The sequence below is a fragment of the Lissotriton helveticus genome, chromosome 4_1 (assembly GCF_964261635.1).
Source record: "Lissotriton helveticus chromosome 4_1, aLisHel1.1, whole genome shotgun sequence".
Classification (NCBI taxonomy): domain Eukaryota; kingdom Metazoa; phylum Chordata; class Amphibia; order Caudata; family Salamandridae; genus Lissotriton; species Lissotriton helveticus.
This window is the reverse complement of record NC_136063.1, coordinates 409,903,161-409,930,709: the sequence shown is the minus strand read 5'-3', so window position 1 is coordinate 409,930,709 and position 27,549 is coordinate 409,903,161. Positions and strand designations below refer to the sequence as shown.

General features: G+C 47.0%; 1 protein-coding gene across 4 annotated transcripts in view; it reads right to left on the bottom strand.

Moving 5' to 3' along the window:
* Window positions 1–5,516: 5,516 nt before the first annotated feature.
* ZNF706 (zinc finger protein 706) overlaps window positions 5,517–27,549 on the bottom strand; it is a 44,720-nt gene continuing 22,687 nt past the window's right edge. Inside the window, exons 3-5 of one of the 4 annotated variants that reach the window (XR_013610495.1) lie at window positions 17,836–17,942; window positions 10,973–11,171; window positions 5,517–5,801 (exon numbers count right to left, since the gene is read on the bottom strand). Coding sequence is in view for 2 of the 4 variants with exons in the window: in XM_078686943.1 (XP_078543069.1) it covers window positions 17,847–17,942 (96 nt within the window). In the remaining 2 variants the exon portion in view is untranslated. The remainder of the gene's footprint in view (window positions 5,802–10,972; window positions 11,172–17,835; window positions 17,943–27,549) is intronic. The other 3 variants (XR_013610496.1, XM_078686943.1, XM_078686944.1) reach the window with 3 other exon arrangements.

Below are 27,549 nucleotides of genomic sequence, written 5' to 3'. Positions count from 1 at the left end.
CATTCTAGCTTCATGTTCCCTCTTCTCAGGAAGATTACTCTTATGAGATGAGGCAGAGGACCCTATTAATGACCCAGAATGGTTAGATTCCACTGAAGGTGATCTTGCCCTTCTAGGTACACCAGTAGGCTTATGTGGGAGGTCTTGGTCAGCCCTCTTCAGGTAGCCCTGTGTCTTCCAGGTTGAGTTAAGTTCATTAACCGCTTCCTGGTCTGCATCCTCATCTTCAGAGTCCTGGTGGAGGACCCCACTAGGATCTTCTGATCGATGGCCCCCTCCTTACTACCTTTGGTATCTGGCTCTACCACTAAGATACCTATCAGGCGGTGGTGGGACTCTGTCCTTGCTTTAAATTTCCTTATGGCACACAAACCTCTGAACTCTTGGAAAGAGAATGTGTCATTTAGATGGTAGCACTGGCTGTCATCTTGCAGAGGCACACTAGGCCCTGATTTTAAAGCCATGACTAGTGGGGTGTGCACCTACCAACACTACTTGGTTTCCTACTAGAACCTCTCTCGGAGTTGTAGTCAGGGTGTGCTAAGCCCGTACCATCTAAAACTTCTAAGTTCAGTAGAACTTATGTATTATAAGCTTGATTTATATGTACCTTGATGTGATTTTTCAAATGTTATTCTCAAGATTTGGTAAAAATTCAAGCTCTCATCCCATCCGCTGCACACCAATGTGAGAAGTTGGCCTGGTATATGTTGCACACTATTCTAGTGGGCACCTTACACCAGTTTAAACTACTCTTATTGATGGTAGGTTATAAAGTCAACCTTAGAGAAAGCTATCCTAGTAGTAGCTGTGGAGAGCAGCCTTCAGGCTAAGACTTAGAGGAGAGTTAAGCAAGTTGTTTTACCAATTATAATCCCTTGAATGATCAAATGAAAGCACACCACACAAGGTATATATCAAATATATATGTATTTATTCTAAACACAACCCTTCTGGTCTCTGAGGTCAGAGGTAACAGTACAATACAAGGAACTTAATTAGCATACGATAAGTTGCACAGTATATGTTATGCCCTAGGGGCCGCACAAACCATATACCAAAATACTGATATAAGAACCACTTGAGTTAGGAAGCAGGCCTAGGAACTGTGGAAACGCTGGGGCTGCCTATAACCAAAGGTTAGGATGTAGGAGGCCCACAGGAGACGTGTGCAGTATCTAAAAAAAGTTGCGGGTTATCATTGACTTTCTATAGAGAACAAACAAGTTAAAATTTTAAAGATTAAGGGTACTTCTAGGTGACCTACGCTGGAACCCTTTTAGACTAGGACACTTCGAGAGTCAAGACCCATGGGAGCACCGGAGTACTCGTGTTACCTCACCCAGGGAAGCTACGTGCATAGGTGTCTGGTTTCGTCGTCTATTCCAATGGATCACTGCAAAGAAGTGCTGCAGGCGACCAGAGGAAAAGTGTCCGGGTGGATCCAAGGGTGGATCGGAGATGTGAAGAACCTGAAAGCAGAGGAGACGAGTCTGGGTCACTAGCCAGCGACCAGGATGGCGATAGGAAGATGCCAGCCGATGTCGGGTGATCTTCAGGTAAAAAGGTGAAGCTGGTCTCTTCAGCCACGAGGCGTCGACGAACAGGAGCTGGATTCGAGCTGTCCCACGAAGGATCTAAATGACTGCGGTGTCGTAATCCGGATTGGACCCAACAAGCCATGGCAAACGCAATCCACGCAGGATGTCGAGATGGGCTTCAGTGCAGACCAGCAAGGTCTGAGGAACTCCTTTGGAGAGGAGTGGGAGCAAGTCTGGAGCAACCAGGAAAGCTCAAGAAAGTGAAGATTGGTCTTCGTGGGGCTCACTAGCCAACGGACTAGGAACCACGAAGACGCGTCGGGCTCAAATGCACAAAGCGGGCCCACGGGACTCGTGGACTGTGCGCCTCTGAGCTTCGGTGCAAAAGGTGCTCGGGGCAGGGGCTTCAAATACCCCAATGCACAACTTCGGGATTCTTCTGGAAGTATGTGCAGTAGCAAAAATGCAGGATGTCCAGGAGTTCCAGTCCCACGTCTCTTGTGTCCGCCACAGGTCCCAGCTTTGCCACTAGCATTCCCTGCAGCCTCAGCAGCAGCGTCCAGTTCAACATCAGAGATGTCTGGAAGTCTGTGTCCTGTGTCGCAGATTCTTCGGGAGCCTCGAAAATGCAGACCGGCAAAGATGCTGTTAGTGCCTGTTTGGACAGGGTGGTCACTCCTTGACCACAAGGTCGATTTCTTCAGTCTTCCAGTCGAAATGGAATGTCGAAGGTCCAGGAATTATGTATCAGAGTTTCGTCCAGGATAATCTAAAGTCCTAGAGACTGGGGTTCTATACGTATAACAAGTTTAGGGGTTGGACCAACTCTATGGTGCTGCCTATGGGTGGACCTGGGGAGGGGGTGGTTACACCCCTTCGTCTAGTTTTGCGCCAGAGCTGGGGCGGAGTGACCCAGCAACCGGTTTGAACTGGGAAATGCATGGAGCACCTTGTGTGCCCCAGGCAGTGTCTGAAAAGCATTCACTGAATGCAACCCACCCTGCCCCAATACACTAAAGCCTGGCTGGGGAGGTGCTGGCACCTCCCTAAACAGGAAACCTATTGTCCAGGCCTTCCCTGCCGGAGTTTCGTCCAGCAGCAGGGCAGACTTGTGTCTGTGGCAGCAGCATCAATTTTGTGACGCTGGGGCTCTGTTTAACTTTAACTGGCTTTACCAGTAACTACATGTCTTCTCCCTCTAGAAGGAAGAAATGCTACTCCCGCCGCCAGAAGTGGTGTGTGTGTGGGGTGGGGGTGGTTTAGGATTCCAAAGTTTTTGACACCTTGCACAACATGTTTTGATAAAGCCAGACCAAAGTTAGCATTAACCGCGAGGATTATAATGCACTTAGAGTATATGGTATGGCTATATCATAGAACAGCTATGAGGAGATGGTTCCGAAAGCTGCAGAGTGGCTCAGCTCATGCTAGGGCACCCTTTCACACAATACCAAGCACTCTGCCTCCAGGATTGTCAAGGGCTGCCATAGGAGTGACTTATAGGTTACTATGTGTCTATATATAAGGTAGATATAGGTATACTATATCTAAGTAAGGGGTGATTACACCACCTTACCCAGGCTGTAAGTACAGACCTGTGGTGTCAGTTTGGAAGGCTAACCAGGAGTGGCACAATACGTGCTGCAGCCCCTGGTAGGCCTAGGGTGCACCTATGCCCTGGTTACCTAAGGTACCATATACAGGGGCTCACAAGGGTGACCCAGTAACCAATCTGGTATGTACCTAAAGTACATGGTATCAATTTAGAGATTGAACAGCCAGGCTGATGAGCACTAAAGTCGAAAAACCTGTGAAACACAGCAAAAAGTGGGGGTAACCATAGGAAGCAGAGCCTACTCTCCTACACTTATCTGAAGCATCCGAAACCAAGGTCAGATTCCTAGAAATGGAGTGTTGCAGCAATTTTACCTTTTTCAAAGCCACAGTAAACAATGATGGAGCGTGCTGGTACATTTCAGTTCAAAAATGGTCCAGATCTCACTGATGGGAGAGCAAATGCACACTTGCCATAACCAAAATCATAGTAACTATGGAAGACTGAGCAGGCAAGTAACTCATAACCAGGATTAGATCCCAGTCACAAGCGGATTACTGCATATGGAGTAAATGTTTTTTTTAGCAGATTTGGTTACTCATGAAGAGGTTCATAAGCAGCAGGCTGGAATTAAGTTCCAATCCTCTATTCTATTCCTGCTGTCATTACAAAGCAAAATTGGTCGGTATTATGCACAAGAAATTGCGGTGTATCAGAATTTGAAGTATGAAATGGTCTCTACATTGTGATCTTAAGGTAAATGAAAGAGCTACTCTAAGTTGTTAAGCACCAAATATTCTGCTCCTAAACCATGGCCATGTCCCACTACACAAAATTTTACAATATTTGCAACAAAATGATAAAAAAAAAATTAAATAAAAGTTAATGCCCGGTGTTGCATTTTTCGACTAGGCCCCTCTTTTCTCAATTATGTGGAAATTTTGTATTTTAACAGGAGGGCAACCTCCATTTTGGAGCAGTAAAGGCAAAAAAGTCCATCGCATTATCTTTATATATAGGCAAGTCATTAAGTTCGGGCTGCCTTTTAGGATAGGCTGTTAAACATCCATAACAAGCATTTAAACGGTTTCCTTTCAAAGGGAAGTACAACTGAACAAACACCTGGAATCTCATATCAATGTGCTGTTTTCCTTCTTGTCCCTTCTTTCATTCGAGAGTGTAGCACCAATAATCAGGAAAGGTTCTAGGGCCAAAATGTGCAGAAACCCTTAAGGAAATTCACCCTTTACCCCGATGTGATGAACTTACAAATGAACCATTAGCACAAGGCGTATTTCCATACTTTGGAGATGCCCCAATCGCAGGTAATTGACTGAACCTAGGAAGGATTCTAGCTCAATTACAGAGGGGCTTTCAAAGTCATTGGGAAGCCTGGTTTTATGTTCCCCAACCTAGGCTTAAGTAGCAAAACGACCTTTTACCTAGATGTGTCCTACCTTGCTCTGCATAGCGGTTCTAGCACTGACTTTTCCCCCAGTTATGTGCTCAACAAATGTAGATTTGTTGCCTTGAAACTGGCCTCATTTATTATGCATGCAGATTCTAATATCCACTGCACACGAGGTACATAACAGGATTTACATACTCTGTACAAAAGTCAGCCATTTCATCCAAGGGCGACTGCTTTACTTTGCATAATCGCAATTATATAGGCTCATTTAATAGAACTCACAACGTATCGATTGTGGTACGAACACAGAGGCTATCTTTGTGGTATAAAAGATCGCACCTTCACCGGGTAACAAGAGGAAACGCTTCCACAAGACACTAGGGTCCCTGCACGCTGAAGCTTCCACACGCAGCGGTCTGACATCCTTTGCAGGGTGTCAAAATCGTGACCAAGAAGGGGGTCCTTCATGCTCTCCCAGCAGGTAATGGGGTTGGCTCTTAGAAGATTCTTGGCTTTAAACCCTAATACATGCTATGTACACGTGGAGGCAGCCAATGAGAGAAAGGCTATGCTCTAGGGGAGGGACAAACATGATGGAGAAGGAAAGTCAAAATAGGACGCTAGCAAATGAGTGAAAGAGACAATCACAGGTATGCAATGATGAGCCTTCAGCCCCATGTAAGTTCTTGGGAAGCCCGCAATAGGTAGTTTGCAAACAATGTGTTGTCTCGAACGCTCGACCTAAAAAATTAAGCATAACTCATTTGATCCTCATTTCACAAAATATTGTTTGAAGCCTAGCAGCCGAAATTAACTGAATGATGATTCTTTACAATGGGTTCAAATAAGAGATCGAATATGCCAGAGTCCAAATTAAAGGCCGATAAAGGGTAGAGACAGCCAGTATAAGAGTAGTTGAGTCATGATTGGTGTCCAGCAGCTGTAAAACGGTTTAAAGTTATAATGGGGTCGAGGCAAGTAAGTCTAATTTTGCACTAATATAGCCAAGTAAAATTAAAGCACTACTTTTATTAAATGAATTTACACAATATGTCCATATAATTACAACTTTCAAACATTCCCATTTTTCCTGACATTTTCATTTAAAGATATCCAAATCAGGACGCAATTGAACATTTAAAGAGGAATGTCTTTGTATAAAGCGCAATGATAGCACAGCATAAAAAAATTGGAAGTTTGTTAAGCGCTTTCATAGTTCATCAAAATTTTCTTGCTCTATGTCCATCACGTAAAGTCCAAAACAGCACAACAGTCAGAAGGTGGAATGAGTCACCTGCAAAACACAAAAAAGCATTTCAGATACAAAAGCGTTGACAGGTTTTATCAAAACACTTTCCATTAGGGACAATTATATCAAACAGATATAGCAAGATCACTCACACCTAGACGTGTTACCACAAATATGAAGGTTCCAGACTAAACTGACACACACACACAACGCTTCCTAAGTATTGCTTAGACTTGTTTAGCAACACCCACTTCTCAATACCATCGTAAAAGATCAGTGAGAATTACCCTTTTCAGAACGTTTTCCCTTCTGAATAAGAAAAGTTATATTTGACACAAGGCTACGAGATTAGATGAAGCAAGGTCTTAAGATGCAAAACCATAAGATGAACAGACTTAATTTTTCATATCACTGTATCCAACCATGCTCTACAAGAGGGTTTATCAAACTTGTCATTTTGTAGATCTGACGTGTGCACAGTTATATAAATATATGCCACATCAGTGAAAACAAAAGTGGACAAATTAAAGGTGTTATTTAGAGCAAGTGTGGCAACACCGATTCAGACATTACTGCAGTGCAAAGGTCATACATATCTCATGCTGTTGCCGCAGTAGAGCGAATTCTCAACCTAGATCACTTCTACATCCAGACAGGCTAAGAATCTACTCATTAAATATATGCATATCTAATGCACATGAATGACCATGTCATACATCATACATATATGAAGGCAGACAGCAATAGACTATTCTTGTGGGAGAGGGTGGGGCACATCACCAACCCACTCCCAATGGTGCTAAACAGCACTATGGGCATCTGCGCAATTCATTAATAAAGTGTTTCTAGTCTGTATATACACCACAGTGTAGTGGTCAAAAGTAGCAATACAGCAGGGTTTCAGATAACCAAATTTGGTGTTAAATATGAAGAACTACTACATTTAAGGGATTTTTGTATTAAGTAACACTGACGAAAAAGGAGTCGCTTACCAATAATGGAACTATGGGTTTACAATCAACGCCTTCCAGACTCCACATAATCGACTTTCCAAGAAAAAACATGTATTTTCCGAACTAGATGGTTAAATAATGCACAATATGTAAGGGAATGGGTGACCCACCTAAAGAAATGTGACGAATACAGATGTCCTGCCAATATTACCTTACCTCAATACCCACATGTGATGCGAACACTAGAAGAGACCTGTGCACGAGGGAACCCCACCAGGCACATGACCTGAATGCAAGCATTACCGGCAGATTAAATCTCGCCATTGATAAATGGACACTACCTGAACATCAACTATTCTACACGGAGTAGTACTACCCAGAATACAATTGTTTGAATTGCACACGTCCATTACAATGCAACCATCTTATCAAATTCTTAACAGGTCACATTTAGAAATCACCTATGCCACTTTGATGATCCACACACAAGTTATGGCAACATCTTATTTCCACTGGTCTATTGGACCAACAGTTTTGTTTTGCTGTACCACGAAAGAAGTTTCCTTAAGGGTGGCTCCACCAAGCTGGCAGACTATATATTACAAGGTAGACTCTGGCTACCTTGCCAAGTACTGTCTAGGCCACAAACTTGCTAAGTTAGGAAAAGCATACAGACTGAGTAACTGCCACCATCCAGATCCCCAACTTAGGGGATAGATGGCAGAGCAACTTTGTATGAGAAAGGGATATCAGGCAGCAGCGTCCAAAGCAAATATGGCAAGCAGACAGTCCTTAAAATGATGTTGTAAAGAGCTCTATGAGCTTATTGGCACAATGTATGCAAGTACTAGCCTGACAGCTGTCCGATTTGTATATGCACAAAGAATGCCACAGAATACTACTTAGACACGGTAGATTAAGCCAGTATACCCGATCGAGTGCTGCAAGCATATGGTGATCCACAAAGATGCATCAGCCAATAGTGACCTGTGCTGCTCTACTAGCATCACAGTCTACAAAGGTCAAAACAATTGCTCGTTAGGACTGAAGTCTCCAGGCCTTTCAAGGTAGAAGAAAAAAAAACAACTCACAACTTGACCTGGGATTTTGAAGCAAGTCATTGCCAAAGAACAGAGACCTAGAAAGAATGTTGGAAAACATGTTCTTTATTCATATAACAATTACAAAAACAAAGGTGGGAAGAGTCCTTTGTATGAAACAGCGATTGGTGTGGAGGCGTAGAGGGTTTGTAGCTCACTTAGCAACTAGGCCAAAATAAACAAGCTTCTTATCACAAAACTCACAGGGCTAATGCATCGGCAACACCAGGTTTACTTGTACTATTAAGTGGTCTACAGCTTTTCATTGGTAAAAGTTATGTCCAGCCTTACATACAGCAACGACGATGCTTGGGTAGGGAGTGCATGAATTTGTGGAGTGTGAATTGCAGGGGAGCGCCGATGACACGGTCAGTCATACGAGTGCTGCACAAGTCGGATTGATAATGCGCACAGCTGGAGGTCATTTTAGATATGCCAGTAAATGCACATTTTCTGCAACCTCCAACTTCTCCCCACGAACTGTGCCTAGAGGGCATTGAAGGAAACAGTAGGGCTAAGCTTAGACAGAAGAGATGGCAGTTAAAGAAGGGAATGGGTTGGCTAGTTGGTACCAAAGAAGGGCCCTATTTTATTTTTTGTGGAGGATTGTAGAGGTATGGAATTAATAGCAATGCCTTTTGCTAGCTAGAAGAGATGGTCATCTGTGGTATTACTTGGACAACTCTCCATGCCTTTGCTGCGATCATCTTCCACTGCTGCTGGGAAGCATCAGTTGACTGATGAAACAAGCGACCCCATCATACAGGAGTACGAGGACTTTCCTGGCCTTCAGATTCGATTAAAGTCAAGAATGCCAGCACCCATAGACTAAAGTGAATTGCCCTGGCAGCAGTATAAAGGGGACTGGGGACCCTCAACATTTTATCCTTACACTCCTGGTGCAACTTCTCTGCCTAGGAGTATTTATTTGCAGATTTAAATGAAGCCTTACTCTTGAGGGAAGTGGCAATCACCAGAACAGTCAAAAATCAAAGAGGACTAGCTAAGTTACATGAGAAAGGGACTCAATGGAGTACGTGTGTCGACAAACCAGTAGGTTTTTTTCAAAAAGCCCTCACCCACCAACCTAGTTGGTGGCATGCTTCATCATCGGGCCCACCACAGTGACACCTAATGTGCCCCTGGTGTGCTTCAACGCCAGATTACTGCGGAGCTGGTATACTTGCTGAGTGTGCAGTGTAGTGAGTGTGAAGGTGAAATTAAAAAACCATACAGGTGGTCCCAGTACCCGAGGGTAAAACAATATTTTAATTTACTGGGCCCCTGTTGGTATATTAAAAGGCAGACGGACGTGTTGGAGTATGGATTATGACCTCCAGCGTCCTGTGTGGTCTACATGTTTCAGCCTGGCCTTTTTTAATTTGAAACAGGCTTTCCTCAGGACCAAGTGAGTATGTGTAAGGGTGAATTAAATAAATAAACTAAATTATAGTGAGTGTGTTTATTTTTTGCTATGTGTAGCACTCCCTAAGGTGCTGTATGGGTGAGAGGGGGGGATCCCTCTCGCTTTGACAGTCTTTTTCTGTACAAAGCCTCCTTGTGTCACCTGGCAGAGAATCACCAGAACAGGACACGTGAGGTTCATAGAGACCTATCCTGGACAGTCCAGTACTTCTTATCCTGATAATTTAGACGCGGACAGTTTTTTCCCGCAGCCCTTCCAACTCCATAAAGCCTGGTTAAGTACTTCAGGCTCAATTACTAGAAGACCTTAAATAGGGGCAAAAGTATTCTCCAGAGGTTCTGAGCATGTGACCATAATTTACAAAGACTAGATTGGGCGTTTATCTTTGACTAAATAGTGTCTTGACACCAGTGAGAAAGGAGTCTGGGATGAGTATTGGAGAAAAGAATCAAAGCATGTACTCTGATTTGAGAGCTGGACTTATGGCTAACTACTGGATATGCCATTTCTGATCGGATGGGTCTGACCAGTACTGCTCCAGAACACAGGCGGGGAGTCTGCAGACGGAGGGCTAATAATTGAAAGCCGTGCGGTTGCAAAAGTGAGCTGTACATTTCCACCCACCGAAGGACTGCATCTGAGGCCTTGTGCTCCTGTATATGGCATTCCTCAAACGTCAGTGTAATCTCTACAACCCCTCTGCAAGAGTGGCATTGGCTAATTCTTCAGGTACCATTTCAATAAACACTGGCAGCTAGTAATTCCCCTGGCTTTATTTATCCTAAATGCACCACCCTAGGACAAACCCTCAATTTAGACTCTAGACCAAGTTACTCAAGTCACAGGCGAAGTTGTCCCTTCACAACCCTAACTATAAAGGGTAGAGACAGCCAGTATAAGAGTAGTTGAGTCATGATTGGTGTCCAGCAGCTGGAAAACGGTTTAAAGTTATAATGGGGTCGAGGCAAGTAAGTCTAATTTTGCACACTAATATAGCCAAGTAAAATTAAAGCACTACTTTTATTAAATCTTACCTCAAGCAGACTGACCACACACAAGAAGTAGCACGAGGCTAAGAAATTACAGATCACTGCACTACTAAAAATAAAAAATAAGTAAAAAAACGAAAGTGGCAAAGGCATACCCAGCTCCTTCTCTTAGTGGACTCCACTACGACAAACCACTTCTTTCACAACGGCCTGAAGAACGCCTCAGCCTGGATATGAGACAACTTCCTGAAGTTCAACGCAGACAAAACCGAAGTGCTAATTTTCGGCAGCCACAACACTCTGGAACTACTCCTGGTGGCCAAAGGTACTCATACCCATCCCCACTCCGTAAGATCACACCTGCAACCTCCGCATCATCCTGGACATTGAAGTCGCTAAACAACAACCGGTCAGCACCATGGCCTCAGCCTGCTTCCACACGCTTTGCCCGCTCTACAGAATCTTTAAGTGGCTACCCACCAGCACCTCATCACCAGCTGTCTGGATTAAGGAACCACCGGAGAACTCATGAAGACTCCAGACGATCCAAAACACAGCTGCCAGACTGATCCTCAACCTGTCCAAAAGGATGCACATATCCCAGAACCTGATAGAACTCCACAGGATCCCCATCCAGAAGATATGCCACTTCAAGCTCCTGACCCACGCCTACAAGTCCCTTCACGACCAAGGACCAGCATATGTGAACCATCTCCTGAACTTCTATCAACCAGAAACCTCCGCTCACCTCACACTCGCACAGACACCGCGCATCCGCCGTTGCCGGACCAGAAGTCGATCCTCCTTGCCGCCAAATTCTGGAACGCCCTTCCGCTCCACCTTCGAGCAGCCCCCTCATTGGTAGACTTCAGGAAGAGACTCATCAAGACCTGGCTCTTCGACTGAGAACCTCAGCACAGCATCTGGATACCCTAACGGGTGATAAGCTGCGATTTATAAGTACAGTTTGATACCTAGGCTTTACAACCAACGTGGAAGGAGTAGGAGACCAACAGCACAGTTAATATTTACACCCTGAGCAAATCTGCTACAGAACTAACATTTCATTCTCAAGAAAAAAGGTGATGAGTGAGGACATGGCACAAGATATTTTCAGTTTATCTAAGACTGCACACCATTTTCAGGTCCTGCTATCTAGATTAACTTGCCCTTCAAATTGCATACACATGGTGGTGGGTTACAAGAGTTGGAGAGAATGAATGGTTCAGTTATTCCGATACTCTAGTGAAACACCAGAAGGCAGCCTTCTGACGGCAAAGGGTTGCAACAACCCCCCCCACATTAAAAAAAAAAATTGGGTGCCCTCCTAGTGACCGATAATCACAATAGGGATGCCAAATCTTGCTCACTAGCTCACTGTTCTGGAGCTGTGCACAAGGAAAAAAAATGGACAAGTGGTGATTGGCAGAAACAGCATGAATATGGTGCATATGTACCCCAAAATTTTAAAGCGGAGGCTGGATGCAATAATCTGGGAGTTCCAACCACTATGATTGCTCAGAACGAATAGTTTTCTTACCTGTCGGTGTAGTTTTGCAGCTTGAAGATCTTTCTGGATTCACTATGCTGTGCATTATTCCGCGGTCTTGTGGTTGGGTCCGGATTCGTAGTCTTTTCTTTGTTTTTTTTTTTTTTTTTCTCTTTGCCCAGGTGGGCGTCGGCGTCACACCCCCTTTGGGTGTATTTCCGGTGACGTCGGCATGCTTCCTGCGGAAGCTCCCACTCTTGGGCGCCATCTTCGGGTTCTTTTTTTCCGTGTTTCTTTCGTTTCCGAAGTAATGGCAATGTTCTTCTTAGTTTGTATTTACCGCTTTGTATTTTCAAAGTCTATTCTTTAGTTAACCACCTCTTCTCTCTCCAGCCTCATCTTTCTGGCGGAGGCGGGTGGGTTCGCTAGTGAATCCAGAAAGATCTTCAAGCTGCAAAACTACACCGACAGGTAAGAAAACTATTCGTTTTGCAGCGTGAATCTTTCTGGATTCACTATGCTGTGCATAGATTTTGTAGCGGTTTCTCATCTCTGTGGCGGCTGGGTGGAAGATGAGCGTTGGGTGTTGAATATGTGCTGTAGCACCTTCTGTCCCACTTGAGCTTCCTTGTTCATTTGTATGTCCACACAGTAGTGCTTCGTGAACGTGTGCACCGAAGCCCATGTTGCCGCCAGGCATATGTCCTCTATGGGTGTGTTAGCCAGGAAGGCTATTGTAGCGCCCTTCTTCCTGGTGGAGTGGGCACGTGTCCCCTCAGCCAGTTCCTGTCCTGCCCGTTTGTGGCAGAGTTGGATTGTTTGTGCGATCCATCGTGCAATGGTCCTTTTGGTTACTGCTTTGCCCATGAAGCTGTTTGCGAAGGACACAAAAAACTGTTTCGTTTTCCTGTGCCCCTTTGTCCTTTCAATGTAGTGCATGACTGCCCTTCTGGCGTCCAGGGTGTGCAGAGCTCTCTCTGCGCTGGTTGTGGGTTTTTGGAAAAAACTCGGTATCTGTATAGACTGGTTCATGTGAAAATTGGATACCACCTTCGGCATGAAGTGTGGGTCAGTCCTCATCACAACTCTATCGTTGTGTATTTGTATGTATGGTTCTTGTAGCGTCAGCGCTTGAAGCTCGCTTACTCTGCGTAAGGACGTTATCGCAACCAGGAAGGCTGTTTTCATAGTTAGCATCTTTAGGGAGGCCTTGTGAAGTGGTTCAAAGGGCTCTTTCATGAGTTCCGTTAGGACTGTGTTCAAGTTCCATGCAGGTGGCGGCACCCGCTTGGGTGGTGCGATCCTTTTCGCTCCTTCTAGGAATCTCTTCACCACCTGTGATGTGAAGAAGCTCCTGCACGTTTCTCCCCTTGTGTAGGCTACTATCGCTGCCAAGTGAACTCTTAACGAGAATGAGCTAAGGTTCTTCTCCAGTAAGTGCGTCAGGTACCTTAGCACTGTGGAGTCCCTCTTCATCTTATTGTGGAGTCTTTCCTGTCTGCACCATATTGTGAATCTTTTCCATTTCGCAACGTAGCACTTTCGAGTGCTGGGCCTTCGTGCCTCCCGAAGTACCCTCAGGGTGCTTTCTGGTAGTCTCAAATGTGCGAACTCTATGTCCTCAGGAGCCACGCTACTAGGCTCATGCTCTCTGGCTCTGGATGCAGTACCTCTCCGTTCTGCATGGACAGTAGATCTTTCCTCCTGCTGAATCTGTGGGGTGCACACTGTGTCATCTCCATGATCTGCGAGTACCAGGTCTGCCTCGCCCACTGCGGTGCGACCAGTATCAGTGTCATGTTGCTCGCTCTGCACTTGCTCAGTACTCTGTGCATCAGTGGTATCGGGGGAAAGGCGTAGGCAAATGTCCTTGACCAATCTATCCATAGGGCATTCCCCAGTGTCCCCTCCTCGGGCTGCCTGGATGCGAAGTTTTGGCATTTTGCATTCTGGCGTGTGGCAAACAGGTCCACCGATGGTGTCCCCCACCTGTCGAACAGGTATCTTGTCTCCTGAGCATTGAGCTCCCACTCGTGGGATGCCGATGTCTGCCTGCTGAGCCAATCGGCTTGTATGTTGTCCTTCCCTGGTAGGTGTATGGCTAGCAGGTCTATCTTGAGAGGGATGGCCCATCTCCATATCTCCTGCGCCAGCGTTGAAAGCGGTGCGGACTGTGTGCCCCCCTGCTTGTTGATGTAGAACATCGCAGTGGTGTTGTCTGTTTGTATCAATACCTTGTGCTTGTACAGTCTTGTTTGAAAGGCCTTCAGTGCAAGGAAGATTGTCTTCAATTCTAAGTAATTGATGTGCTTTGTGGCATCCGTCGGTGTCCACAGTCCCCTCACCTTGAGCTCCTCCATGTGAGCGCCCCATCCCTTCAGGGATGCGTCTGTGGTGATGGTCACTGTTGGCGTTGGGGGCGTTAGAGGCTTTCCCCTTGCTATGTTCTCCATGGTCCACCATGTCATCTCCTTCTGCACTGCGTGCGTTACAACCACTAGATCCTCCCAACTGCCTGTAGCTTGTGACCATTGCTCCTGTAGCCATTCTTGAATGGGTCTCATGTGGAGTCGTACATTCGGTACCAGGTGGATGCATGATGCCATCATCCCCATGATCTTGCTCGCCGTCCTCACTGTCCGAGCTTGTCCCTTCCGGTAGAGGCGAGTTTCCTTCACCAGCGCCCTCGCCCTCTTCTCGCTGGGGAACACCTTGCCCTGTAAGGTGTTGATCTGTGCTCCCAGGAAGATCTTCACTTGTTCCGGCTCCATTGATGATTTCTTCCAATGGATGGAGAACCCCAGGTTTATGAGCGTGCTGGTCACTGTATGTGCGTGCAGCTTGCATTTCTGGTATGAGTTTGCTTTCACCAGCCAGTCGTCCAGGTAAGGGTATACATGTATTCCCTGCCTTCTTAGGTGCGCTGCGACTGCTGCGAGGCACTTTGTGAAAACTCTTGGTGCCGATTTTAGACCGAAGGCCAGTGTCGTGAACTGGTAGTGGCTTTCTCCGACGGTGAACCTGAGCATGTGCTTGTGCTTCCTGTTCATTGGGATGTGCAGGTATGCGTCTTTGAGGTCTATAGTGACCATGAAGTCCCCGGTCTGCAACTGTGGGAGCACCTCTTGCAGGGAGGTCATTTTGAATTTTTGCGTTCTTATGAATTTGTTCACGAACCGTAAATCGAGAATGGGCCTCATTGTCTCGTCTACTTTTGGTACCAGGAAGTATGTTGAGTATACTCCTGTGTTTCTTTCCTTGAAGGGTACCCTTTCTATGGCCTGCTTCTGCAGGAGTTCTTTTGCTTCTTCCTGAAGGCACTGCAGCTGCTTGCTTGCTAGCGGCTTTCTTCTTGGTTTTCTGCTTGTTGGCCTCGCCTCCAACTCTATGCAGTATCCGAATTGGATAATGTTGAGGATCCATTTGTCTGATGTGATTCCTCTCCACTCCTGGAGGTGGAATCTTAATCTTCCTCCCACTGGTGTCCTGTGGTCGTAGGTGTCTAGTTTGTCTTGACCCATCTGTACGTGCTGCCCCCTGGGATCTTTTTTGTGGGTGGGCACACGGATTTTTTTGAAGTCACTTGGAGGTGGGCTGCTGGCCCCCTCTTCTATTTTGTCCCCGTCCATTTCTCCCTCGAAAGGACTGGCCTCTTTGTTGGTACTGCCAGGGCTGTTTCTGATGGCCCTGCTGACCCTGCGAGTCTGCCTGGTGCGTTTGCTGGAAAGCCTGGTGTGATGTACCTGGCTGGTTTCCGCCTCTTCCGCCGGGCCTCCGTGACGGGGTGCCCCTCTTGTTCCCTCTGAACTGCAATGCTCCCATGGATCTTGCTGTTTCGTTATCCTTCTTAAGTTGGCTGAGTTGCTCATCAACTGTTTGTCCGAAAAGCGTACTGCCGTTGAATGGTGTGTTCAGGATGCTGTGTTGCACCTCCGGTTTGAAACCGGATATCCTGAGCCAGGCGTGTCTCCTTTCCGTGACGCCCATCATCATGAGCCTGCTGGCGGTGTCTGCCCCATCCAGGGCCGTCTTAAGGCAAGAATTTGCAGCATTCTTCCCCTCTTCAATTAGCTTTTCGGCTTTCTGCTTGGCATCCTGGGGCAAGTCCTTCACCAACTGCCCCAGTCCCTCCATGATTTGGTACATGTGTCTGTTTACCAGGGCGTTGGAATTAGCCATGCGCCAGTGGGTCGCGGCATTCCGTTCGATCCTTCTGCCCACCAGATCCATCCTTTTGCTCTCTTTATCCGGTGGCGGGCCCGAGGTAGTGGGTACGTTAGCCCTCCTCCTTGCTGTGGCCGTGATAATGGAGTCTGCGGAGACCGTGCCCTGAATGTAGGCCGGGTCCTTTGCGGCATGCTTGTACTTCTTCTCAGTTCTGGGAGTTACTGCCTTGCATGTTGCGGGCTCCCTGAAAGCTTCCTTCCCCTGAGCCAAGACGCTCTCGAGCATCGGGAGGAACTGGCTCCTCGTTTGTGTTGGGAGCAATGTTTCCAGAAGGAAGTCTGCTTTCTGCTTCTCTTCGTCGAGCTTGAGCTTGAAAGCTGCTGCGGCAGATTGTATCACCGCGTTGTAGGCCCCGATGTCGTCCGGCGGCGAGGGCCTCGAGGGGTAGGTGTCGACCACCTCCTCCGGGCTGTCGGTGTCGACATCGATGTAATCTACCTCCTGAAGGTCATAGGGCGCCGACTCTGTGTCTGTCCTGCCCTCATCTTCCTCCCCATAGCTGTAGCTCTCGTGGGGATTCTCGTACTCCTCCTGGTCGTCGAACACCTCGACGTCCTGGTCTTGCTCGGTGACTTCGGCGACCACTTCTTCTTCCTCCTCGACCGCCTCCAGCACTGGTGGCTTGGTCTTGTGAGGGATCGTGAAGGCCTTCATCCTTGCGTCGAAATCTTTTTTCCGCTGCATGAAGTTCTCCATTTCTGCCTCGAGGCGCCTTCTTTTCTTTTCCATCTCGGCCGCGTGTTCCGCGTCGGATGGTTCCGCCGCTCTCTTCGACGGATGGCTCGTCGCCGTGCCTCTCGGAGTCGAAGTTTTCGACGTCGAACCGGATATCGGGTCTCTGGTCGTCGTCGACAGTTTCGGGTCTTTCTCCCTCGTCGATCGATCCTTTTCGGGGACGATTTTCGACGTCTTCTGCTGATCAGCAGCTCTCGGCGCCGGGGACTCCTTCTCTGAGGATCCGCTGGGCCTGGGAGTAGTCGCGGACGCCGCCTTTTTTGGCGTCGGCGCTTTCGGGGTCTTGCCCTCGATTTTTCGAGACTCAGAGTCTCTCGGGTTCTTGGGGGCCGAAGAGTCTCCTACCTTGTCAGAAGTCTTCGTGTAATCGGTCTCTACGACCGTGTAGCTGTCGTCTTCGGCGGCAGCGTTGTCTTCTTCCTCGGAGGACATCCCCAGCTCGTAGAGCGACGGGGTCGGGGCCTTCCCCTGCAGGGCGGCGTGTGCTACCCTCTGCCTCTCTCTCACACGAAGGGTCTTCGGGGTGAAGGCGGAACAGGCGTTGCAGTCTCCGCTTTCGTGGTCCACCGGTAGGCAAAGGTTGCATACCGGGTGCTGGTCCTTCTGCGCGTACTTGTGGTGGCAGTTACGGCAGAACTTGAACGGCGTGTTGTCCATCCTCGAGCGTCCAGGGCCTCTCTGGTCGCGTGTTCGTCGACGGTCGTCGAAGATCTGGATGGAAAACGCCTTATCTTTGCTTGTCTTTCGTCGGTGAAGTCCCCTGGAGTCTTCAGATGACTTCTCCTCGTCTTTTCTGTATTTTCTTTCTTCTTTCTCCAAAAATGTCTGGAGCCCAAACGGGAACGATCCAGACCCGACCGCGGAAAAAAAGAATCTGAAGATGGCGCCCAAGAGTGGGAGCTTCCGCAGGAAGCATGCCGACGTCACCGGAAATACACCCAAAGGGGGTGTGACGCCGACGCCCACCTGGGCAAAGAGAAAAAAAAAAAAAAAAACAAAGAAAAGACTACGAATCCGGACCCAACCACAAGACCGCGGAATAATGCACAGCATAGTGAATCCAGAAAGATTCACGCTGCAAAACTAGAAGTGCAAGATATATAAAAATCCTTACACTTCCAGCCTTGAGGCAGACAAAAAAAATAAGGATATAAACTAACCTGTGAACGGTTTATGCTTCAACATCAACCAGTTCTGGAGGGAGTGGGACTTTAGGATGTTTGCTTTCAAAGTGTTGTTTGAAAGTTTTAGGATCTGGCATTTGCGTCTGAAAGAAATTATAAAAAAGATTAATTCGAACATTAAGCATCAGAGTTTTAGGAGGAAATGACAGTAAAAGTAAATCATGTAAACCAACTCACAAATGTGCTGCAGATTGCTATCCAATTTGCACAAATATCCTAGTGTCATGGGAATCCATGATGAGCATGCCTCAGTCTGTAAACATTGGAAAGTAGCCTGGTTCGAAACTTTCCCTAGAAAATGTTGTGATTCACAGGACCCAAAATCAGCATCTTCATAAGCTGGATAAACCAAATGAATCTCAAACCACCCAACTCGCATGCTTTCAAATTTAACTGGCATGAAGCCTAAAATACATACATACCAAAAGTAACTAACTAGTCTATAAAATAATCCTGCAACTTCCCACCTCCGAATTTTTATCAGAAAGCAAGAGTGCGAAACGGGATCTCTACACGGAGGGTGAAAAAGACAGGGGGTTTGAAGGAGCAATAAACAAAAGTGAGAAGTGTGAGATTGGTTGGTGGGAGCGATAAAGATATAGGATAGTTTGTCACTTCTTTAGTACCGTCACATTCTCGGGACATTTGGATTTCTTGTGCATTTTCCAGGCCTTAGAATCTGGAAATTAAATTAGTATGATGCATCTTTGAGGAAGGCATGGAATTTCTTTCCAGACGAAACTGAGCACTTGATATGACCGAGTGCAGAAAGTCAACGTGATGAGGATTCACATACTCTACACTACATGTTAAGTGACAACTGCTATTTGTACTGAAGGACATTTCAATGAAGACAATCTCAATTAAAACTGTTAGTTTGAAAAGCAGCAATCTCATTATATAAGAGGTCTGATAATAGCCTCTCTAATTATGCCAGGTCTCATACTACAGTAACATTTGAAGTTTAACAATTCCCGCATTTTGCCACCTTCCCACAGATCTACATATTGGGGCTGTAGATCGCATTAAGCAATAGTTCCAGGGTTGGAATGTTAATGTTAATGTAAGCCAAACTTTTAGAGCGCACGGCTACCCCAAAAGGTGTCCCGGCGCTTTAGCAAAGAGGCCCCTAGAAACAGAAAAAAACCAAGGCAGACACACTACAGTTATCGCGGGTTACTTGGTGAAGAGCAGAGTCTTCAGCTCCTTCCTGAAAGCCAAGAGGCTGCTTGCTTTCCGAAGGGAAAGTGGGAGTTCGTTCCACAGGCAAGCTGTCACGTGTTGGAAGGAGCGACCTCCCATCCAGACACGTTTGACCACAGGCACCTCCATTTTGGCCAGTTCCGCCGACCGCAAAGACCTCCGTGGCACATAGAAAGCAGTACGCTTCCTCAGATAGTGAGGGCCGATCGCATGGAGAGCTTTAAACGCCAAAGTGAGGAGTTTAAATCTAATTCTCCCAGCGATAGGCAGCCAGTGCAGCCTGGCTAAGAGCGCTGAGGCACTGGCTCTCCTGGGCAGGCCATAGATGGCTCTGGCCAGGCCATAGATGGCTCTGGCCGCCGAATTCTGTACCATCTGCAGCCTAGATAACAGATATTTAGGTAGGCCCGCAAAGAGCGCATTTGCATAGTCGAGGCGTGATCCCACCAACGCCTGAACTACATTCCTACGGTACTGCAGTGACAGCAGGGGAAGAAATTTCCTAAGCATCTTAAGGATGCTGAAACATTTCCCTGCTAATCCCAGGATGTGAGGACGAAAAGAGAGGTCGTCATCAAACACCACTCCGAGATTTTTTACTTGAGCGGAAGGTGTCTCTGGGGGGAACATGTCCTGGGGCCACCATGTCTTCCAGCCCGGGTCTGGGGCACAGCCGAAAAAGAGCAGCTCAGACTTGTCCGAGTTGCATTTCAGGCTGTGCCGCAGAAACCACGCAAAGACTGCACTTAGACAGTCCTTGATTCTGCCGCCGTTGAAGACCTCTCCCTTCCTGCAGGTGAACAAGAGCTGGGTGTCATCAGCGTATGAGATGACCCGGGCCCCAAACGCCTCTGCTACCTCCGCTAGAGGGGCCATATATATGTTGAAAATGGTGGGGCTCAAGATAGATCCTTGAGGCACCCCCACCTCTAGCGAAGGCATTTCGGCCGAGAACGGCGGAGCCCAGATCACCTGTCGGCGGTCGGCAAGAAAGGATTGAAACCAGTCCAGCACCGTCCCTCGCAGACCAATCTCCCTGAGTCTTGAGAGAAGGCCAGCGTGTGGGACGGTGTCGAACGCCGCCGATAGGTCCAACATGACTAACATCGCCATTCCCCCATGATCGAGTGTCTCCCTGATGGCGTCAGTAACCTCAACCAGAGCGGTCTCCGTGCTGTAATTTGCACGAAATCCGGACTGGGAGTCATGCAGCAGATTGTTGTTCTCAATAAAGGTGGATAGAGTATGCTGCACATGTTTCTCCAACACCTTCGCCAGAGCAGGGAGGAGAGAGATCGGACGGTAGTTAGCCCATTGCATCGGGTCAAGCAGAGGCTTCTTAATCAGCGGCAGAATGAGTGCGTGTTTCCACTGTCGTGGGACCACCCCCGAGCTCAGTGATAGATTCAGCAGGGGGTTCAGCAAGCTGTTAAACGCTGAAGCCACCCTGCCCAGGCATTTCGCCGGACAGGCATCCAGTGGCGAAATGTGCTTTGGCGTCTTTGCAAACCTACTTAACTTGCATATTTTAGGGGGTTTTACCAGCTTTTCTAATATTTTCCCATACTGAGAAACGTTGGATATTTACTCTTGACAAGGGCAGAGGTACAACTTCTTCCCCATTTGGGATCAGGTGGTTGGAGTTAAAGTGAACTTTTAAACGCTCAGCAAATTTTCACATGAACAAGTCTATACATGTATATTTGCTTGTGCTAAAATGTTGGTCACAAATATTTTCTAGGAGTAGGATTTCCTGGCTTCATGCAAACTGAATTCATGAAATCTGTAAATCTGCACTAATGCAAGGGCATACACAGCGGGTGCACTTTATTTAAGACTGAAGCTTCTAATTAGGTCTCGAGTTAACCAAGATCATTTGTATTCATTAACATTCTGTCTCTCGGTCTATCTATAGACAGACTTCACTACGAGTGACCGTATTCTGCTCTTTCACAAAGAGGACATCGGCACAAAAAGTTGTTTTGTTCAGTGCCAGAGACTACTATGGCAATGTGTGCTTTTTGAGAACTCAAAAAACAATTGGCAAGGTTTCTTATGATATTGAGGGCCAAGCAGCTGCAACAACTATAAGGTTTTACATAAAACTTCACAAGACAGGCATTGATAAAATTAAAGAATGACCACCACTGTCAGACTCACCGGCTTTGCCAATGTTAGCCTATTCTCATGTTTGCCATAATAAAGCTGTTGAACTGATTTCCTATAAGTGGCTGCAATGATTTTCCATTATAAATATTTTTGGGACTGGCATTGATCAACACATTTTACTAGATGATGCTTCAAAGAAACAGCACTTACAATTTCACAGTAGGTTAGCAATACTTTTTTTTTCCTAGTTGCATTTTTTGTGAACATTTAATTTAAAAGTAAAGACTGAATGAATCTCGCTTTCAAGCTTCTGCAAATATTTGCATCTAAGCATTCTGGGAGAATTACATGTAGCCTCATTGTTAAACTCTACAAACATGTGCACACGTTTATACAGTGACCGTTGTCCACAGTATACGCTCACCTGAATAAAAGGCTTTGCATTAATGAACCATAAATAAAAGTTAGAACAGCATTAACAAACACATGGACACAAATATTACCTTAACTGCCAACAATGCCCTTCCCTGATTTTAATGGGATGTTGTAAACTGGTAGCCAAGGGGTAAGTACAGCAGGGGTTACGCCTCTTTGCCCCAGAGACAAAATGAACATGAAAACGGGTTGTCCCCAAACAATGCGTCTCGAAAGTTGAGCTTCCACATCTCTGCTTTAACCTTGAACCAAAGTATTTACCAAGAATCTGAAATATTTTGGTTGATTAACATTGTGTATAAAAGGCAAAGAAGACACGGTTATTCACTGTTTGGTGGTTCATTTGTTTTCAGTCCACTATCTTAGTTTAAACGTTGGCGACTATTGCACAGGTGATAACGGTTATCCCAATACAGTGACCCTAAATATCAGTTATGTTATGTTATGTTAATAACATTTATTAGGCGCAACAGCTGCCCCAGCAAAGGGGCGTCCTGGCGCCAGATCATGTACACAACACAACAGATCAGGGCTGAAAAAAGGGAAGATCAGATAACAGGGGAAAACAAATGGGTTTTAATGGCCCGTCTAAAAAGAGTCAGACTATTAAGGGCACGAATGTGCACAGGAAGAGAATTCCACAGATCAGCTGCCAGAACACGGAAGGAACGTCCTCCCATCCTGCTCAGCCTGAACCTAGGCTTACTCACCAAATGGAGTGATTCAGATCTGAGGGACCGCGTGGGGACGTAAGAAGAGATGAGGCCCACCAAGGCGGGGGGAGAAGAAAGCTTCAGAATCTTAAATGTCAGACAGAGAGCCTTGAATTTGATTCTCTGTCTGACCGGAAGCCAGTGAAGAGAGGTCAGAACAGTCGAAACCGAACACCGTCTAGGAATGCCTACAATGGCCCGTGCAGCAGCATTCTGCACCCTCTGAAGCCTAGTAGCCTCCGCCTGGTTGACTCCTAGCAGCAAGGCGCTCCCGTAGTCAATCCGGGAAAGGATGGAGGCCTGAACCACCAGTTGCCGAGTGGGGGGGGGTCGAAGAATTTGAGGACAGGTCTCAGTCCTCGCAGAATACCATAACAGGTAGCTGCTGTCTTCTTCGTGTGGCTGGTAAAAAATAGATTAGAATCCAGCCAGACCCCCAGATTTTTAACTTCGGCCGCTGGAAGGGGGGTCACCCCTAGTTCGGAGGGCCACCACTGATCTCCCCAGAGGTCCGCCTGCTTCCCTACTACCAGGACCTCGGTCTTCTTGGCATTAAGCTGTAGGCAGTTGTTACGCATCCAGCTAGCCACAGCTATAAGTCCTGCCCGGAATCTGAGCGCAGTCACCTCAGGGTCCCCACTGAGTGTCACCGCCAGCTGCGTGTCGTCAGCATACGATGTCATGGTAAGGCCAAATTGCCTGACGACAGCAGCCAGCGGCTTCACATACAGGTTGAATAAGGTGGGGCTAAGAGCAGAGCCCTGAGGGACTCCCAGTTCCAAAGGGTGAAGCAAGGACTGGCCAGGTGGTATAGCTACCTTGAAAGACCGGTCCGAGAGGAAGGAGCGGAACCACTGAAGGGCCTTCCCCACAATACCCACTTCCTCCAATCGCCGCAACAGAATGTCATGAGACACCGTGTCGAACGCGGCGCTCAGATCTAACAATAGGAGCGCCGCAGTCTGCCCCACGTCCAGCACCGACCGCAAATGCTCGATCATAAAGAGCAAAGCAGTTTCAGTGCTGTGTTGAGCACGAAACCCATTTTGGCTCTCGTCAAGAATGTTATTGCGAGAGAGGTGAGCAGACAGAATAGAATTCACGTGCGCCTCAGCGACCTTGGCGGTCCAAGGTAAGAGAGAAATGGGCCGATAGTTCTCCGGGAGCAAGGGGTCAGAGTTGGTTTTCTTCAAAATAGGGCTGACCACAGCTTGCTTCCAGGATGACGGCACCATGCCCTCACTGAGGGAGAGATTGATCAAGTCCAAAATGGGCTCCCGACAGAGAGGCGGAAGGCGGGCGAAGAACTCCGGCTTCAGAGGGTCTAAGGGGGAGCCCGATTTAATTTTGAGGCTCAGAGTGTCAAATACCCCGTTAGACATGGCCGGCAAGGTGGACAGAGTTTCGGACACCAAGACCTTCACATCATTCAGAGTATCCCCGGGATCAGATGGAATAAAAGCACGGTAGATTTTCTGCACCTTCTCTACGAAAAAGTCTGCCAGGTTTTCGCAGTGCGAGTCCGTGCATATTACTTGCGAGGTAGCCCGTTTCCCCATCAAGTCTTTAAGTACTTTAAAGATTAACTTAGAGGGGTTAGGGCTATTGGAAAACTCAGCTGCATAATATGCGGCCCGGGTTAGACAAATAGCTCTATGGTAGATCTTAAGCTGAACAAAGTACAGTGATTTTAACATGGGATCAAAAGATTTTCTCCAAGCCCTCTCTGCTTGCCGGCAGGTTCTCTTGAGCTCGGCAAGGGTCTCATTATACCAAGGGCTCCTATTTTTAGCATAACATTTTGCCCAACGCAAAGGTATAAGAGAATCGAGGGCAGTAAGGACCCAATTGCAGAACTGTTCATATCCCTGTTCTGCATTCTGCAGTTTGCCTAGCGGTTGCGCCTCCAAAATCCTGACAAACTCCTCTAGCTTAAGTTTGCGCCAATTGCGCTTTAGAGTCGGTTTGTCAACAGGTTTAAGTTGAGGATTGTCAAGGGGACATATCACTTTAACCAGCAGATGGTCAGTCCAGCCCATCACCTTCGGGTCAGCTGATGTAGCCCGAACTAAGGTGGTGAAAAAGGGGTCGAGTATATGTCCTCCTAGATGGGTGGGAGAGGAGACCAGTTGGTTTAGCTGCATCGCTTCCAAGTCCGCCAGCAAAGAGCTGATGGAAGAGGAAGACGTTTGGTCAAAATGAATATTTAAGTCCCCCACTATATTGAAGTTGGCGCAAGAGGGAGCATGCGAACTGACCATGTCCGCAAGGGCGGCTTTAAAAGCAATGTCATTCCCGGGTGGGCAATAGATAAGTACGCCACTGAGAGTAAATTGATGACTCGCCTTTACCTTAAACAAGGCGCTTTCACACCTAGGCAGATCCAGAGCCTTCCACTCAGCTGGGAAACAAGATTTAATCGCCATGGCTATACCGCCTCCCCTAGTCGAGCGGTTCAGAACAAACACCGTATAGGTGGATGGAAATGCCAGGTTTATAATGGCAGTGTCGGTGTCCTGTAGCCAAGTTTCCGTCAGGAAGATGATATCGGGAAGGTCCGTGTCAATCATGTCCCGTAGTGCCTGATGGTGCTTGACCAACGATCTTACATTCAAGCTCCATATATTAAGTACTTGGCCAGTACGGCCCGTAGGTGTACTATGGGCAGTCCTATCAACTGGGCGCACCCCAGTGGGTGAGGCCAGAGAAAAGGAGCCGCAGGCGCAGACAAAGGGCCCCGACAGAGGGGATAGAGGGACATGGTTACACACCTGAGTACTGTCTTTTATAGACAGAAGGGTTGCGCGATCATACCTGAGCGTCACCATGCTAATGAGGAAGATGTTACAGAAGGAAGCCAGAGTCCATGTCCCGCTGCCGCTACCTCGACGCGGACGAGCGCAGACGGGCACGACTCTGGCACGACTCCGGCAAGCGACCGGTGGCAATGCTTGGTAATCACTACCTGCTCTAGGACGAAACCAACCCCCACCCCCCCCTCCTCCCAAAAGGAAAAACCCTGAAGTTCACCTAAAAGGTGTAGTTACACCCAGAGGAATTAAGACCACATAGTGACTGTTTGTAAAGCCAGAATCCCAGCTGCAGGGGCTGCTCCACAACAGGAACGCAGTAGATACCAATGCTTAGATAGCCGCAACAATTTGTTAACTACAACATAAAAAGTAATCTGCATCCGCCATTCCCAGTGATGAGTGGTCACTAAATCATTCCAGTCTAGCATGTGCACTACCAAGCAACAAATATTTCTCTGGGGATTGTGATAAGCACTTTCTGGAACTCTGGGGCAATAAGTGGTTTTTGCATACTATCCTGAATGTACACTACTACCAATTACTAGTAAACTGTACTCCAAGGATTGAATCCTTGAGTGAAAGAAGTTCTGAGCATTCTCTGAGGGTGGTATGCATGCCCATGGCTCCTGCCAAAGCGACCAGAGAGCACTCGTGCCTGGAGGTAGATTGGGTGCGTCACCCTCGGCTCTTACCATAATACACAAACATACACTAATGTAATGGTTATATGTGTAGGTGGCGTGGGGTGAAAATGCTAATACTTTGCTACTACAGCATTGAAGACGCACCAGCAAAAACTGAAAACACACCACTTTTCTTGCCAACGGTGTAAAACAGCCACCTCAGCCTACAAAATACAGGAGACCAGATACCTCGTAAAAGCCCAGTCACTCAGTCCAGCCAGAAGATGTCTGTGGCAGCGTAAGTTCGTAGACCGTCTCTGCACAGGTATCTCGGGATCCAAGTGATGCCATGGCAGGGATTGACTCAAGTAAGCATCCAATTGCAGCCTCTAAACTGTAGCCAATGGCCGTTGATTGAACTTCACTTAGGCACACCAACAAAGGGACTCCATGCCAGTTACAGAATAACTTATACGGCATTTCTGACTACATGAAATGATGCTCCTGTATTATTAGGCTGCTAAAATCCCATAACCTGAAGTAATTGAAAGATACTTCTATTGCCTCTCCTCTCTGGCCAACTAATAGAACCGATCTGTATCAAGCCCCAGGGGGGCAGGCTCTTACAACCTGGCAATGGATTACGATATTTCACCCGACACTTGGGGAAAGTTTCTCATGCCTCACTCAACCCACATCTTGTACATAGGTCAGTATGTCAACAAGGGGGTAGTTTTCAAAAAAAAAAAAAAAAAAAGCTTGCATCAATTGTAAACAGGCATTGGCAAAGTCAATAGGTTTTGCCTATGCAAAATATATGGTCTGTTTTTTATTAAAGTCACAGTAAAAAAAAAAAAGACAAACAAAAACACACACACACACACACACACAAAGACTTGGCCAGACTTTCATGCGCCATAGCGTTTTTTAAAATGTATTTTAAGCTTAAGTTGTACTGCAGTTCAACATGTAAGAAAACCTTGACAAAAGCCAAACGATTTTGCATATGTGAAAACTTTTGGCTTTGCCAATGATCGTATTGCTTTGGCAGACTCACACAATTTTCCTACTAACCACACACAACCAAGTGTCAAAACACATCAAATGAGGTCTCCTCGTATTCAGTTGATGGCCTACCCAGATAGGCACCAAAGGTCCGTGGCATGGAAAATGTGCTTTATACCATACAATGTTAAAGCAATACCGCTGTGAATAGTGCAATGCAAAATGGACAGTATTTCCCCTTTACGACCGCTTAGCTGAGGTGACAGACTAACTTTCGCTTAAGGCTCCTCTTTACCAACAGCTCCATTCTTTGAATCACATCAACAAGGAGCTAAAGGGAGGCTGGGGTTCTCTGCGGCTGTGCAACATGTTTTACAAAAACATTGTCAACACCTGCAGATTATGCGCAGGCGAAACAGATTAGCCTAGCTGATGCTTTTTAGGTCTTGTCTGAGGCAGCGCATGCGTTGTCCTGGCAAGACATTTAGTAACTGGGTTTTCATTGAGCTACCCAAAGGCTTTTGCCGGCCTCCAGCGTGCGGTTACGCGTGTGTGGGCGTGCACAGGCCATCTGGCTTTCTGTAATGGCTCATTAAGCCTTACAGCGCGTGAAACCCCTCCCCTACCCACTCTCTCCTCGTCAACTTCTCTTATTACAAGCTTTCCTGGGCCAATGCCAATGCATGTTGGATCCATTTCAAAGGGAAGCAACTAAATGAAATAAGGACAGAGGTGGGCTGCTCATGCGCACCACTCGCGGGCTTGTTCTTTTGGTTATGGATTTGAGAT